At 43.6% G+C, this 11,748-nt stretch overlaps 2 protein-coding genes across 12 annotated transcripts in view; both read right to left on the bottom strand.

Moving 5' to 3' along the window:
• KIAA2026 (KIAA2026 ortholog) overlaps positions 1 to 1,093 on the bottom strand; it is a 133,971-nt gene extending 132,878 nt beyond the window's left edge. For 9 of the 10 annotated variants that reach the window (XR_007719885.1, XR_007719884.1, XM_050761688.1 and 6 more), the window contains exon 1: positions 148 to 793. Coding sequence is in view for 8 of the 10 variants with exons in the window: in XM_050761688.1 (XP_050617645.1) it covers positions 148 to 740 (593 nt within the window). In the remaining 2 variants the exon portion in view is untranslated. Of the gene's footprint in view, positions 1 to 147 lie in introns of all 10 variants that reach the window. The other variant, XM_050761680.1, reaches the window with a different exon arrangement.
• Positions 1,094 to 3,924: 2,831 nt separating this feature from the next.
• RANBP6 (RAN binding protein 6) lies at positions 3,925 to 8,525 on the bottom strand. 2 transcript variants are annotated; one of them, XM_050761695.1, is made up of 2 exons: positions 8,349 to 8,504; positions 3,925 to 7,233 (listed from the first exon to the last, which is right to left on the bottom strand). In XM_050761695.1, exons 1-2 carry the CDS (start codon positions 8,361 to 8,363, stop codon positions 5,167 to 5,169), a joined length of 2,082 nt encoding a protein of 693 aa, XP_050617652.1. In that variant the 5' UTR covers positions 8,364 to 8,504; the 3' UTR covers positions 3,925 to 5,166. The 2 variants fall into 2 exon arrangements, with proteins under 2 accessions (XP_050617652.1, XP_050617651.1); XM_050761694.1 differs by having other exon boundaries at positions 3,925 to 8,525.
• Positions 8,526 to 11,748: the final 3,223 nt, after the last annotated feature.

Genomic DNA, 11,748 nt, shown 5'->3' with positions numbered 1-11,748 from the left:
GCGCCGCTCCTCCTCCCGGGCTTCTCCAGCACCGACTCAGCCCCTATCAGCACCGCCCCCAGGCCCCTGGCCCAGCCCATCCTCGGACACGTGTGAGGATGTGTTTGTGTCAGTCTGTCAGTCCCACCAGGGATCGGGCTTGCTTACCGAGAAAGAAGCGCTAACTTCTGCTCCAGCATCATCTCCAGCTTCTGGCCCTGTTTGGAGATCCAGTGGTCCACTCCGTGCAGGCGGTAGCACGTCTCCAGCATCAACCTGAAGTCCGCCACGAACTCGGTGATGCCCCCGTACTGGCCGCTGGCGAACTTCTCCTCCATCTTCAGCAGACACATGCCCTGCCCGGGCTGCTGCGGGAAGGCGCGACCGCCCCGACCCCCGCTGCGCGGCCCTTCCGCCACCTCCTCCTCCGCGGTGGCAACGCCCCCCAAGGGCTGCAGAAAGGGGGCGGTGAGGCCCCGGTGCTTCTCCTGCAGGAACTCGCCCAGGATGCGGTAGCCCTGCTGTAGCTCGTAGGTCAGCTCCTGCTCTTTGCAGCCACCGCCTCCGATCACCATCGCCTCCATCTCTTCCTCCTGACCGTCCGCGTCCTCCAGGAAGGAAGCACTCCTTCCGCGGGCCGGCCCTGAGGCCGTGGCCGCCGCTGCCACCTCCTCCTCGTCGTCCTCTCCTTCGGCCGCCGGTGGCGACCGCTCTTCCTCCCCGGCCGGCTCCATCGCTCCCGGCGTCCCGGGCACGCTCATGCCCCGACAGGCCTAGGCTGGGCGGTGTGGAGCGGCCGCTCGAGGTGCTGGGGGACGCGTGAGCGCGAGCCGCTTCCTCACGGCTCGGCCGCGGCGCGTAGCCCCTGCCACATCGGGCCTGGCTCTCCTCAGCCGCCGGCTCGGCTCGGTGCGCGCGGGGGTCTCGAGCTCACCGCCGGCGGGGCGGGGTTACATGGCGCGCGGGGAGGGGGGAGAGAAGAGGAGAGCCTAGGTGCCCTCCTCTCCCCTCCCCCCGGCGGCGGCGCGCGCACGGCCCTCGCCGGCCTCACCCCTCCGCACCCCGCCCGCCTGCTCTTCACCGGCCAGGCCCCGCCGGGTCGCCGCAGCCTCGGCGCCCCACCCCCTCCCGGGCCAGCGGGGGGCTGGGAGGGGGCGAGGAGGAAGGGGGTTCTCCTCTCCCCTCCCCGGAGGGGGCCGCAGCGGCGGCTCCGGCTCCTCCTCTCCCTCACACCCCCTCCCGCCCCTCTCTACCTGCGGGGGACACGGGCAGGAGGAGGCGGCGCGCGGACTGGGCCCGGCGACAACTGTCAGTTAGAAGCCCCGCTGGGCGGTGGTGGGGGGAGAAAGGGGAGGGCCAGGGAGAGAAGGGGGAGGGCACTCAGCCCCCCGACTGGGAAGAGCTGTGGAGAGAAGCAAAGAAAGAGGCCCCGTCGCCATCCCCAGTGCGCATGCGTAGTAGAACAATTTCTTCCCCCTCCCGCCAGCATCGCGCCCCGCCCCGCTACGCAAAAGGAAGAGCTTCGGCTCAGCTACAGGCCCAGAAGCCTGCTAGGGTTGCGCGGACCAATGATGTAATCAATCGTAGGCGAAGCTAAGAGGCTGATGGAAGGGGAAGCAAGGCGCCTGCGTAGCTTTAGTCATCGCCTCCTGGGAAGGTGGCCAAAAGGGTGTTTGTTTAAAGCAAGTGCTGCAAGAGGAAATTTCTTTTGCAAGGCGCTTGTTAGCCCCCCAAACTAAAATTAAAGTTGCTAGATAACCTTTGTTAATGGCAAATGAATAGTGAGAAAGCGCAAAATGTAAATCTACTATAAAATTTACATTCTATTCCCACTCTTTCTCCCTTGTGACTGCGAGTCTTTTATATATAACCAGAATTTTGAGAAGTTTAGAAAGTTTAAGGACTCGACCATACGTTCACATGCAGAAGAAAAGGAGGTGATTTTTAGAACCCCAGCTCTTAACATCAATTCATATTTTGGAACTAATTCCATGTTTTCAGTTAAAAATTTCCACCTTCCCGATTCCTGAGATCTGTTAAGAATAAAGAAAGAGAATGGAACATCATTTAAACAAATTCTTGGGACTGAAAACAGTCAAAATAGTTCATGTCTGAGCTGTACAGCATTAAACAGTTGTTTGCATGGGCTGACAAGCTCACTACATTTTACAATTACTGTGTAAATAATGACTAAAAAGTGGACTCATCATTCACATTGGTTTACATGTTACTTAAAATTAGTTGAGAGGTAGGAATTTATGGTTCCGCAAAGCAAATATTACTGTTTTCTCATATTCTATTTGAAAGACGCACATTATTTTTTCTAGGTACACAGAACCCTCGTTTGAAACCTGAATTACCTAAACACAAAAACAAAATTACAGAAATCATGCATTTTAAAAGTAAAATGTGTATAACTAAATGATTAGGATACTCTGACTCTTACAATTGTTTACTTCTCATTAATGTGAACTTTTAAAGCAGTGATAAAAAGATAAAAATTTGTCTTACCTCAAAGCTGTTTTTTGTCCAGTAAGTTAAGTATCACTCTTAGGTAAAATAGTGAAGCGGGAACACTCTTTTAGTTAGGGTATTGACACTGTCCTCCACACAGACCTTTTATCTAGTATTCGAGGTCTCCTCTCATCAGACATTTGTAATATATAATGCATTTACAGGGTTCTCTTCCCTCAGAGTCCACAAAAGAACTTCAGCTCACAGAAGAAAAATGCAGGGATCAATCTTACTTCAGCACCTGGCAACCAAAAAGTGTGTCTGACTATACATTCCTCCTTTCTTTTGACAAAGCCCAGGAATCTGAAGCCCAACGTACCCAAGCAAACATCCTCTACTCCTCTTTAGTCATCAGCCCTATTTCATGACTCTTGGACAATATTAGCTTATATTTATTGAACCCTGTGCCACTAAACACTTTATATTCATTATCTCCTTTAATTCTCACAACAATCCTATCAGCTAGGTATTAGGCTTATTTTTCAGATGAGGAAACTGCCTCTTAGTTTAAGAAAGTTGTTAACCAAAATTAAAATCTAGGTCTGTCATACTTCAAAAACTCCAGGTGCCTAATTCCAAGTCATCTGGCAGAATTTCTAATTCCTCATACATAAAAGTATAGGGAATTGCTAGAAATGTTGATAAAGGGTTTCTTAATTAAGATTATATAAAGGAGAAAAGTGTGGGTGAATAGAAGGAACCTCAACTCTAGGTTACTAAGAGGTCAAGATGATAGCAACTTAACTATAAATTAAAGTAGGATCGGGTCTTTAGTCTTAAAAAAGGAACTTTGTTACACAAGAAATATGGGCCAGGCGCGGTGGCTCATACCTGTAATCCCAGCACTTTGGGAGACTGAGGCGGGCAGATCACCTGGGGTCAGGAGTTCAAGACCAGCCTGGCTAACATGGTGAAACCCCATTTCTACTAAGAGTACAAAAAATTAGCTGGGAGTGAAGGTGCGCACCTGTAATCCCCGCTACTCAAGAGGCTGAGGCAGGAGAATCGTTTGAACCTGGGAAGTGGAGGTTGCAGTGAGCTGAGATTGCGCCATTGCACTCCAGCTTGGGCAACAAGAGCGAAATTCCATCTCAAAACAAACAAACAAAACAATAAATATGTTGGTTGTAGGTATGTACATAAATTAGAAAATATAGGTAACTGAGAAGAAAATTTGCCACTTAATCCTACCACCTAGAGAAAACCTCTATTAGTACTTTGAGGTGGGATTTTTCTATTCATTCATCTATACTTTATTTATCTTAAATATACTAAAAATTGTGATCATACTATACATAATGTCCTTAATTTTCCTTTTAGCCTAAATAGCCTGCCAATATGAATGAATAGGGAATGGATTGGGAAAATTCTGAAGTAAAAGGAGTTCCAAACTATAAAAGAACACAATAGAAGTACAAACAACAACAGCAATAACAGCTACAATTTATTGAGCACTTACTAGATCTTAAGTATTTGCTAAATACATACACAGTACTCATAATAGCCCCAGGACATTATAGATTTATTTAAGTTTTGGATCAACGATTAATGATTAGCTGAGTAGAAAGCTATTTTCTACCCTACCATAAGCTTGACATTAAAGACCGACATTCCAGTTAATATAATTAACCTCGGATTTTTTGGAACTGTTTTCTCATAATAATGCACATCTACTGCTAAATGACTACTCTCAAAGTTGCTTTTTCATATTCAAAGAAAATTAAATTTGCTTTCCTCTCACTTTTACAATAGAATACTCTTCAGTGCTACTCTAGAATCTATTAGGAAATTCTTTGAAATAGAAATCAATTTAAGCCCTATAACTACAGATTTTTCTCTTGTTGAGCTGCTTTGCAGGAGGAAAATGTCATACATATACAAAATAATACTCTGCTGAAACACACAACACTGACTCCCAAGAATATTGCTTACTTACTCTTTGTCAAACACTGTTACATGCTACCAATATTAGATGTATCAGGACTCCCTTGTCAGTAACTATGGTTCTTAGAGTCCTGGATAACTTAAAAGAATAGAGACCTGTCTGGCTAAAGAAACTTAAAAGTTCTCTAACTCTTAACCAGACACGCTGGGAACTACAATATGGGTATGTCCCACCCAGTTCCCAGGAGTATATTATGAAAAAGTTCATATACATCCCATATCCACTGCAATATCTCAAAATTCTCCTAGTACCAGCATCCTCCCATCACCACAAATATCAAGAATATTAATCAAAGAGGGACAAGCCTGCCACTATATCCTTCATTCACAATTCCAAAGATGTTTGTCCTGGAAATTCTATCTTATTTTTGTGAGCTCTTAGCATATTGTGATAGCATGACATCTTCACATCAAGTATACTGCTTGGCTAGCATCAATAATAGTTCAATCAAATAGCAACAATTTATATACTTTACATTACTAGGGGAAAGGTGACAAACTTTGTAAGACAGTTTGAAGCACAGGTTATCACCAAGGTCTGTGTTTGGAAGATAAAACATGCAAGATAAACAGAGGACTAACACTGACTAATTCTGGAGAAACATGGGGAAGAACTATAAACTGCTTAGCAGGGAGAAAACAGTTCTCTGATTTATAATAAAATCTATTCACAACACTTATTTGTAGTTACTTTTATGGTAGATAATATTCAAGTTATATTAAAGTGCTTCAAGCAAAATTTAGCAACTCCTGTAAGGCTTCCTGCTGTTCATCGTCAAGTTGCGATACACATTCCAACCATAAATCTTCAGAAGTCTGTACCTGACGCACGACATTAGCTAGACGTTTGGCACAAGGATCTTCATAGTTAATAGTCTCATTAATTTTTCCTTCTGCAATTATACTGATTATTTTGGGAAGATTGGAATTATTTGGACCAATTACAACTGGGTGGTTACTTTCAATTAGGTCACAGAGAAAACTCAAAGTCTGAATAGCTTCCTCTTTATCTTCATGCAGTGGAAGCCATGATAACCAGTGTGGAAGAACTTCATCTACATTTACACAGTTAGGCTTAAACTTCAAAATCTTCCCTATTGCTGAGATACAGTTCTCTGTAGCAATGACATTTTTTTTGGTTTTGGAATTTGCACACTTAATAACTTTTACCAGCAGTGGAACAGCTTCTGAACATAAAGAACGATAATCATCTCCACCAAACTGTGCCATGACACCCAGGCCATAAGCAGCAGCTTGCCTGACTTCAGGGTTGTTATCTCGCATATTTAGTAGCATTGGCCACCGAAAATATTCTACATATTTAAATGAAGTTGGACTGCAGTGCTCTATGATGTCATCAAATATGCACAATCCCCACTGTCTGTCTGGCCATGGCCTACTTGAACAAATTAGATTTACAATTAATGGAAGTAGTTGTTCAAACCATGGTAAAATCTTTTCCTTATAAGTACTAAATAATGAGTGCAAAATATCTGATACTTTTGTCAGAATATAAACATCACATTCATCCTCATCTTGCAGAGACATCTCAACCTGTTGATCATAGTTTTCTTCCTGTCTTTTAACCTGTCTCAATTCTTGGTTTTTAAAGTGCCCTTCAAGTTTTGCTTTCAGTATTCCTCCCAGTTCTTCCAAGTGTTCATCATTAAGGCAACCATCTCCCATAACTTCAATGGACTTTGCAAAAGAATTCATTATTTCCGAGAGCACATCTGTATCTGGTTCAGTACCAATAGCCTTGATTAAGGGGTCACATATGAATTGCCACATCTGTGCAAGATACTCTGGGCCACGAATTCTTGCACATTCCAGGAGAAAAGGCATGGACTCCGCTGCTGCCACTCGAACATTGTCATGGAAATAAAATTTCAGTAAAGGAACCATCAGCTTCACAACTTGTTCTGTATATTCCACAAACCCTTCCCTTAACTCCTTAGCATAGTAAACCAACATTTGGCAAGCAGTTGCTTTTGCTTCAAGTCCTGAAGTTTTAATTCCAAAACTCTGCTGGTCTCCAAGATTTACAAATTGCCAGCCATCATCATCACTCATATTCTCCACATCCTGTGTGTCTAAGAGAGCAACATCAGGTTTAGCTGAAGCAGTCTTAATAAGAGGCTCGATAACTAGTGGAAGGTACTGTTGAAAATCTTTTCCAAGAATTTTACACATTCTAGCCCATGCTGAAACCATGTAAGAGGTCTGAGGGTCATCATCTTCCATATTATTTAAGTCTGATTGTGTCTTCAACAACAGCTGCATCACATTTGATGCATCTTGCATAAATTTTTCCTTCCCAACGGCAAGACCAATATGGCTAATGCACTCAATAGTTTTTCCTCTCAGAAGCTTAAGTTCCTTCTGAACAGCAAGCTCAACGATGTGCTTTAGTGAGGGCATGAATATATCATAATATGGGACAAATTTTTCTTCTATTGTATCTGCAACTGATGCAATGGTTGTCACAAGTTGTTCCAAAGCCAATTTAGTTCCATTCCGAATCAACTCTTGAAGTTTAATCACCAAGATGGAATGTAGATTTTTCACCATACTATCCAAATATAGAACTAGCAATGATTTGGGGCAGTCTTCAATAAAAATAATAAGAGCAGAAGCTGCATGTGATTGCACACGCTGATTACCTTGATTTTCCATGGTACGTAACAGAGCTGCAATCACTGTTTCATGAAATTTCTTTTGGAAATTAGGTGCAAAATCTGTAGCCATCTGTCCAAGTGTAGTACAGGCTGCAGCCCTCACCCTTGGATGAGGATCCTGAAGAAAAAGCAAAACGGAGTTAACTGTTTCATCTAGAATTGATTCCATTTGTTGATGGCATCCTTCTCCAATGGCAGATAAGGCCATTAATCCAGCATGTCGATACTTCCAGTCAGGGCTCTGAAGCATCTGCATGATATGCTCCTTGGTCATTGGTAAAACAACTTTTCCACCAAGCCCACAAGCCAGTCTGTCTAGTGCACTCTCCGCAGCAACTGCATTGCTGTCAAAATCATCTTCTTCCATTTCATCAGCATTTACCCAGTCCTCATCATCTTGTAGATCAACCATCATTGCTAATATATGAGGAACTGCCTGTGCAATAATATTTGTATGTTTTTTCAACATCGGAGTGGCAGTTTCAGACAAGGTCACTATAACTTCGAGGGCCAGCTGGCGCTGCAGATTACTAAGCCTAGAGTCTCCACATAACTTCAAACTCAACTGTAGAGTATCTTCTAAATAAGGACCCAAGTACTTAGGTACGGTATCTGCAATCTCGACAAGGGATTCTAGCACTGAATCATCATCCTGGTAGCATGAGTCATTCACAGCCTGTAAGATTCCAGGAAGCAAGTCTGCAAAGTCTTTGAAAAGAGCAATATTATTCTCATTAGCAAGTACAAATGCAGCTGCAGCTCTAGCGGATAATGTCCTGATTGCTGGATGTTCTTGATCTTGAATACATTGGTCCAACAACCGTTTGATGATATCCAAATCATGCCGCTCTTGGGTCCCAAAAATCCCAGGAAAGTGCCAGAAAACGTGAAGTGCAACTTCCCATAGAACCACATTTTTAGAGTAGATTGAATCAATAAGAAACTTCAGACCTTCCGGCCAGTGGTTAGTACCATCCTCATCTATCAAATTCCTGGCCAGCACTGCAAAAATATCACAAAGTTTTTTCCTCATGCTAGCATGTGTTTCTAACTTAACAGCCAGAATCAGTTCAATCTTGACATCTCTCTGAACATCAGCAGGCAGATTTGGATAAACCTCCTCAAACCCAGAGGACAAAAGCCGTCGTAGCAGTGCGGCAGCCATTTGTCTCACCTCATAACCTGCTCTTCTATTTCTGACGGCATCTAAGAGGAAGGTAGTCTTACACAGACCTGGGATATTTTCATAGATTTCCTCTGCTTGCCTCCGCACCATACAGCTTGGATTGATCAGGTTCTTCAGAAGCTGGTAAAACTCTTGCTTTTCTGACACAGTCGCCGGCACCCCTGCAGACGCGGTCGCCGCCATTGCGCTCTGTCAAAGCTACCGCGACCGGGAAGGAGGGAGGGGGTCTGCGGCTCGAAGCAGTGACGTAGGCGAGGCGCCGGCGGGGATGGGCGGGGTGCTTCTCCCTCCTCTGCCCAGAAGCTTTCGCTGCGCTCTGGCAGGCGGCGAGCTAGGTTTTGGAGAGAGGTGAGAGCTGTGTGGAGGCCAATGGCATCCTCCATTTGTTTTTCAATAAGATAAACGTGCACTTGCAGAGGAGAGAAGAAAAGCATTGATTAGAATGGGATTATGACTGATTTTTTTTTTTTTTTTTGATACAAGGTCTCGCTCTGTCACCTAGGCTGGAGTGCAGCGGCGCGATCCCTGCTCACTATAGCCTCAACCTCCTGGGCTCAAGGGATCCTCCCCGCTTCAGTTCCCCCAGTAGCTGGGACCACAGGCGCGAGCCACCACGCCCGGCTAATTGTTGTGTTTTTTACAGAGACAGGGTTTTGCCATGTTGCCCAGGCTGGTCTCGAACTTCTGGGCTCAGGTGATTCGCCCGCCTCGGCCTCCTAAAGTACTGGGAACACAGGTGTGAGCCACTGCTTCCGGTCAGATTATGAGTGATTTTTTTCTTTTTTATTTCTAAACTTATTGTTACTTTGATAATTTTAAAACAATAAATCTATCTTGAAAACACGCCAAGTAAAAGAAGCCAGTCATGACCACATATTGTATGATTCTATTCATATGAAAGGTACCAAACAGGCAAATCTGTATAACAGAAATTAGTGGTTGCCAGAGGCTGCGGGGAGGAGGATGGAGAATGACTACTATCAAATAGGCTGTTTCTGAGTGAAGAAATGTTCTAAAATTAATTGTGATGGTTGCACAATTCTGTGATTATACTAAAAACCATTGAGTTGTACAATTTAAATTGGTGAATTGTATGGCATATAAATAATACTACAATAAAGCTGTTTATAAAATAATAAGTGTGATAATAAAAAAAAATTACTTCCCCACTACCACATCTAATGCAGTAGAGTGGTAGCTCAAAATCTGGTGTGTGTCAGAATCACCTGACCTGCAGGTTATAATAAAGAATGGGAAAGACAACTGAGTAAATGGTATGGTAGAAAGTGATCTGAACTAATAATCAGAAGACAGACTTGCATCCTGACCTTGTTGCTAAATTAATTTTGTATCCTAGGACAAGTTACTCAAGATTTTCCTTGCATCTTGTCTAAAGTGAAATATGAAGGGATACAACTACTACCCATTAGTGGGAAGCTGCTGAGGTTATTCCAAGAAACAAATGTTGATGAAACTAAATTTGTTTCTTTTTTTCTTTTTTTCTTTTTTTTGAGATGGAGTCTTGCTCTGTTGCCAGGCTGGAGTGCAGTGGTGCAATCTCGAGTCACTGCAACCTTCACCTCTTGGGTTCAAGCAATTCTCCTGCTTCAGCCTCCTGAGTAGCTGGGACTATGGGTGCATGCCACCACGTCCAGCTAATTTTTGTATTTTAGTAGAGATGGGGTTTCACTATGTTTGGCCAGGATGGTCTCGATCTCTTGACCTCATGATCCACCCACATCGGCCTCCCACAGTGCTGGAATTACAGGTGTGAGTCACCGTGTCTGACTAATTTGTTTGTTTAATTCAGGCAGGTGTGTCAATCAAAAACAAATTTTATTCCTATAACAATGATTAGGTCTTACTTTTGTATTAGCACTTTACCAGACTCATTTTGACCCTTATACAGAATTGAGAGATTGCTAGGATAGGTATAATACTAAATTTAGGTGAGAAGTGGAAACTAAGGGAAGTTACAGGATTTGCTTAGGATGACACACCTGAGTCTCAGTTCTACCTCTTCTCTAAGTGACACCGATGCTCTTTTCACCATATTGCTTCCCCATTAACTACTCTTGGTTTTGCAGCATGATCAGAGGCTTCACTTACTTCAAAGTCTGTTTTAAACTTTTCCAAGCAGTCTTAATTTTATTTTTGTAAAATGCTGCCGCATATACCCACAAAAATTAGAAAATCATAGTTTTATATTAACCAGATGATAGACTAAGTAGTCTCATAAATTACATTGTAGGCCGGGCATGGTGGCTCACGCTTGTAATCCCAGCACTTTGGGAGGTCGAGGCAGGCAGATCACGAGGTCAAGAGATCGAGACCATTCTGGCCAACATGGTAAAGTCCCATCTCTACCAAAAGTACAAAAATTAGCTGGGCGTGGTGGTGTGTGCATGTAGTCCCAGCCAGGAGGCTGAAGCAGGAGAATCGCTTGAACCTGGGTGGCGGAGGTTGCAGTGAGCCGAGATTGCATCACTGCACTCCAGCCTGGCCACACAGCAAGACTCCATCTCAAAAACAAAAACAAAAACAAAAAAATTACATTGTAATATGAAACAGAGCTATTCTCTAAAATAACATTTCTCATTCTGTAGACTGAAAACCAACTGCATTAGAAATGCTTGGGATACTTATTTTAAAATATAGAGGTTAGGGCCCAAGCTCCTATTAACCCAGAATTTTGGGGGGACTGAGGCCTAAGAATGTACAATTTCAACCAGCACACTGGGTTTTTATATAAATACCAACATTTCAGAGTCACTGATGAGATCAGTTCTGGCTCTAAGATTGTGACTACAGTTGTGCATTCATTGGTTTTCTTTCTTTCTTTTTTTTTTTTTTAGATGGAGTCTCACTCTGTCACCTAGGCTGGAGGGCAGTGGTGCGATCTCAGCTCATTGCAACTCTGCCTCCGGGTTCAAGAAATTCTCCTGCCTCAGCCTCCCAAGTAGCTGGGATTACAGGCATGCACCACAACGCCCAGCTAATTTATATATTTTTAGTAGATACAGGGTTTCACCCTGTTGGCCAGGATGGTCTCAAACTCCTGACCTCAAATGATCCACCTGCTTCAGCCTCCTAAAGTGCTAGGATTACAGGCATGAGCCATCACACCTGGCCCATTCATCGGTTTTCTTACTGTTCCTTCATTGGTTTTCTTATTGTTCCTTCAAAAAGTCAAACTGGAGGGCCTTTGCATTTGCCATTTCAGGAAATGATAATAAGTGTGTGAAAAAAAGTTTTTTTCTTAACACTACACCATTAGCATATGAAAGACATTGAAAAAAACCACAGTGATACACCACCACAGACCTACCACAATGCTTTAAGTTTAAAAGTTGGACAAAGCTGAGGGTTGCTGAGGATATGGAACAACAGGAAACTCAGTTATATTTTTGTTGAGAGTATAGGTAAATTGAAAAAAATGTTTGGGAC

This window comes from Macaca thibetana, chromosome 15 (assembly GCF_024542745.1).
Source record: "Macaca thibetana thibetana isolate TM-01 chromosome 15, ASM2454274v1, whole genome shotgun sequence".
NCBI lineage: Eukaryota > Metazoa > Chordata > Mammalia > Primates > Cercopithecidae > Macaca > Macaca thibetana.
Note: the sequence above shows the minus strand (reverse complement) of the source record. Positions and strands in the feature narration are given on the sequence as shown.

Coding starts and splice junctions, on each gene's coding strand:
- RANBP6 (XM_050761694.1), bottom strand. CDS start 8,484: ATGGCGGCGACCGCGTCTGCAGGGGTGCCGGCGACTGTGTCAGAAAAG.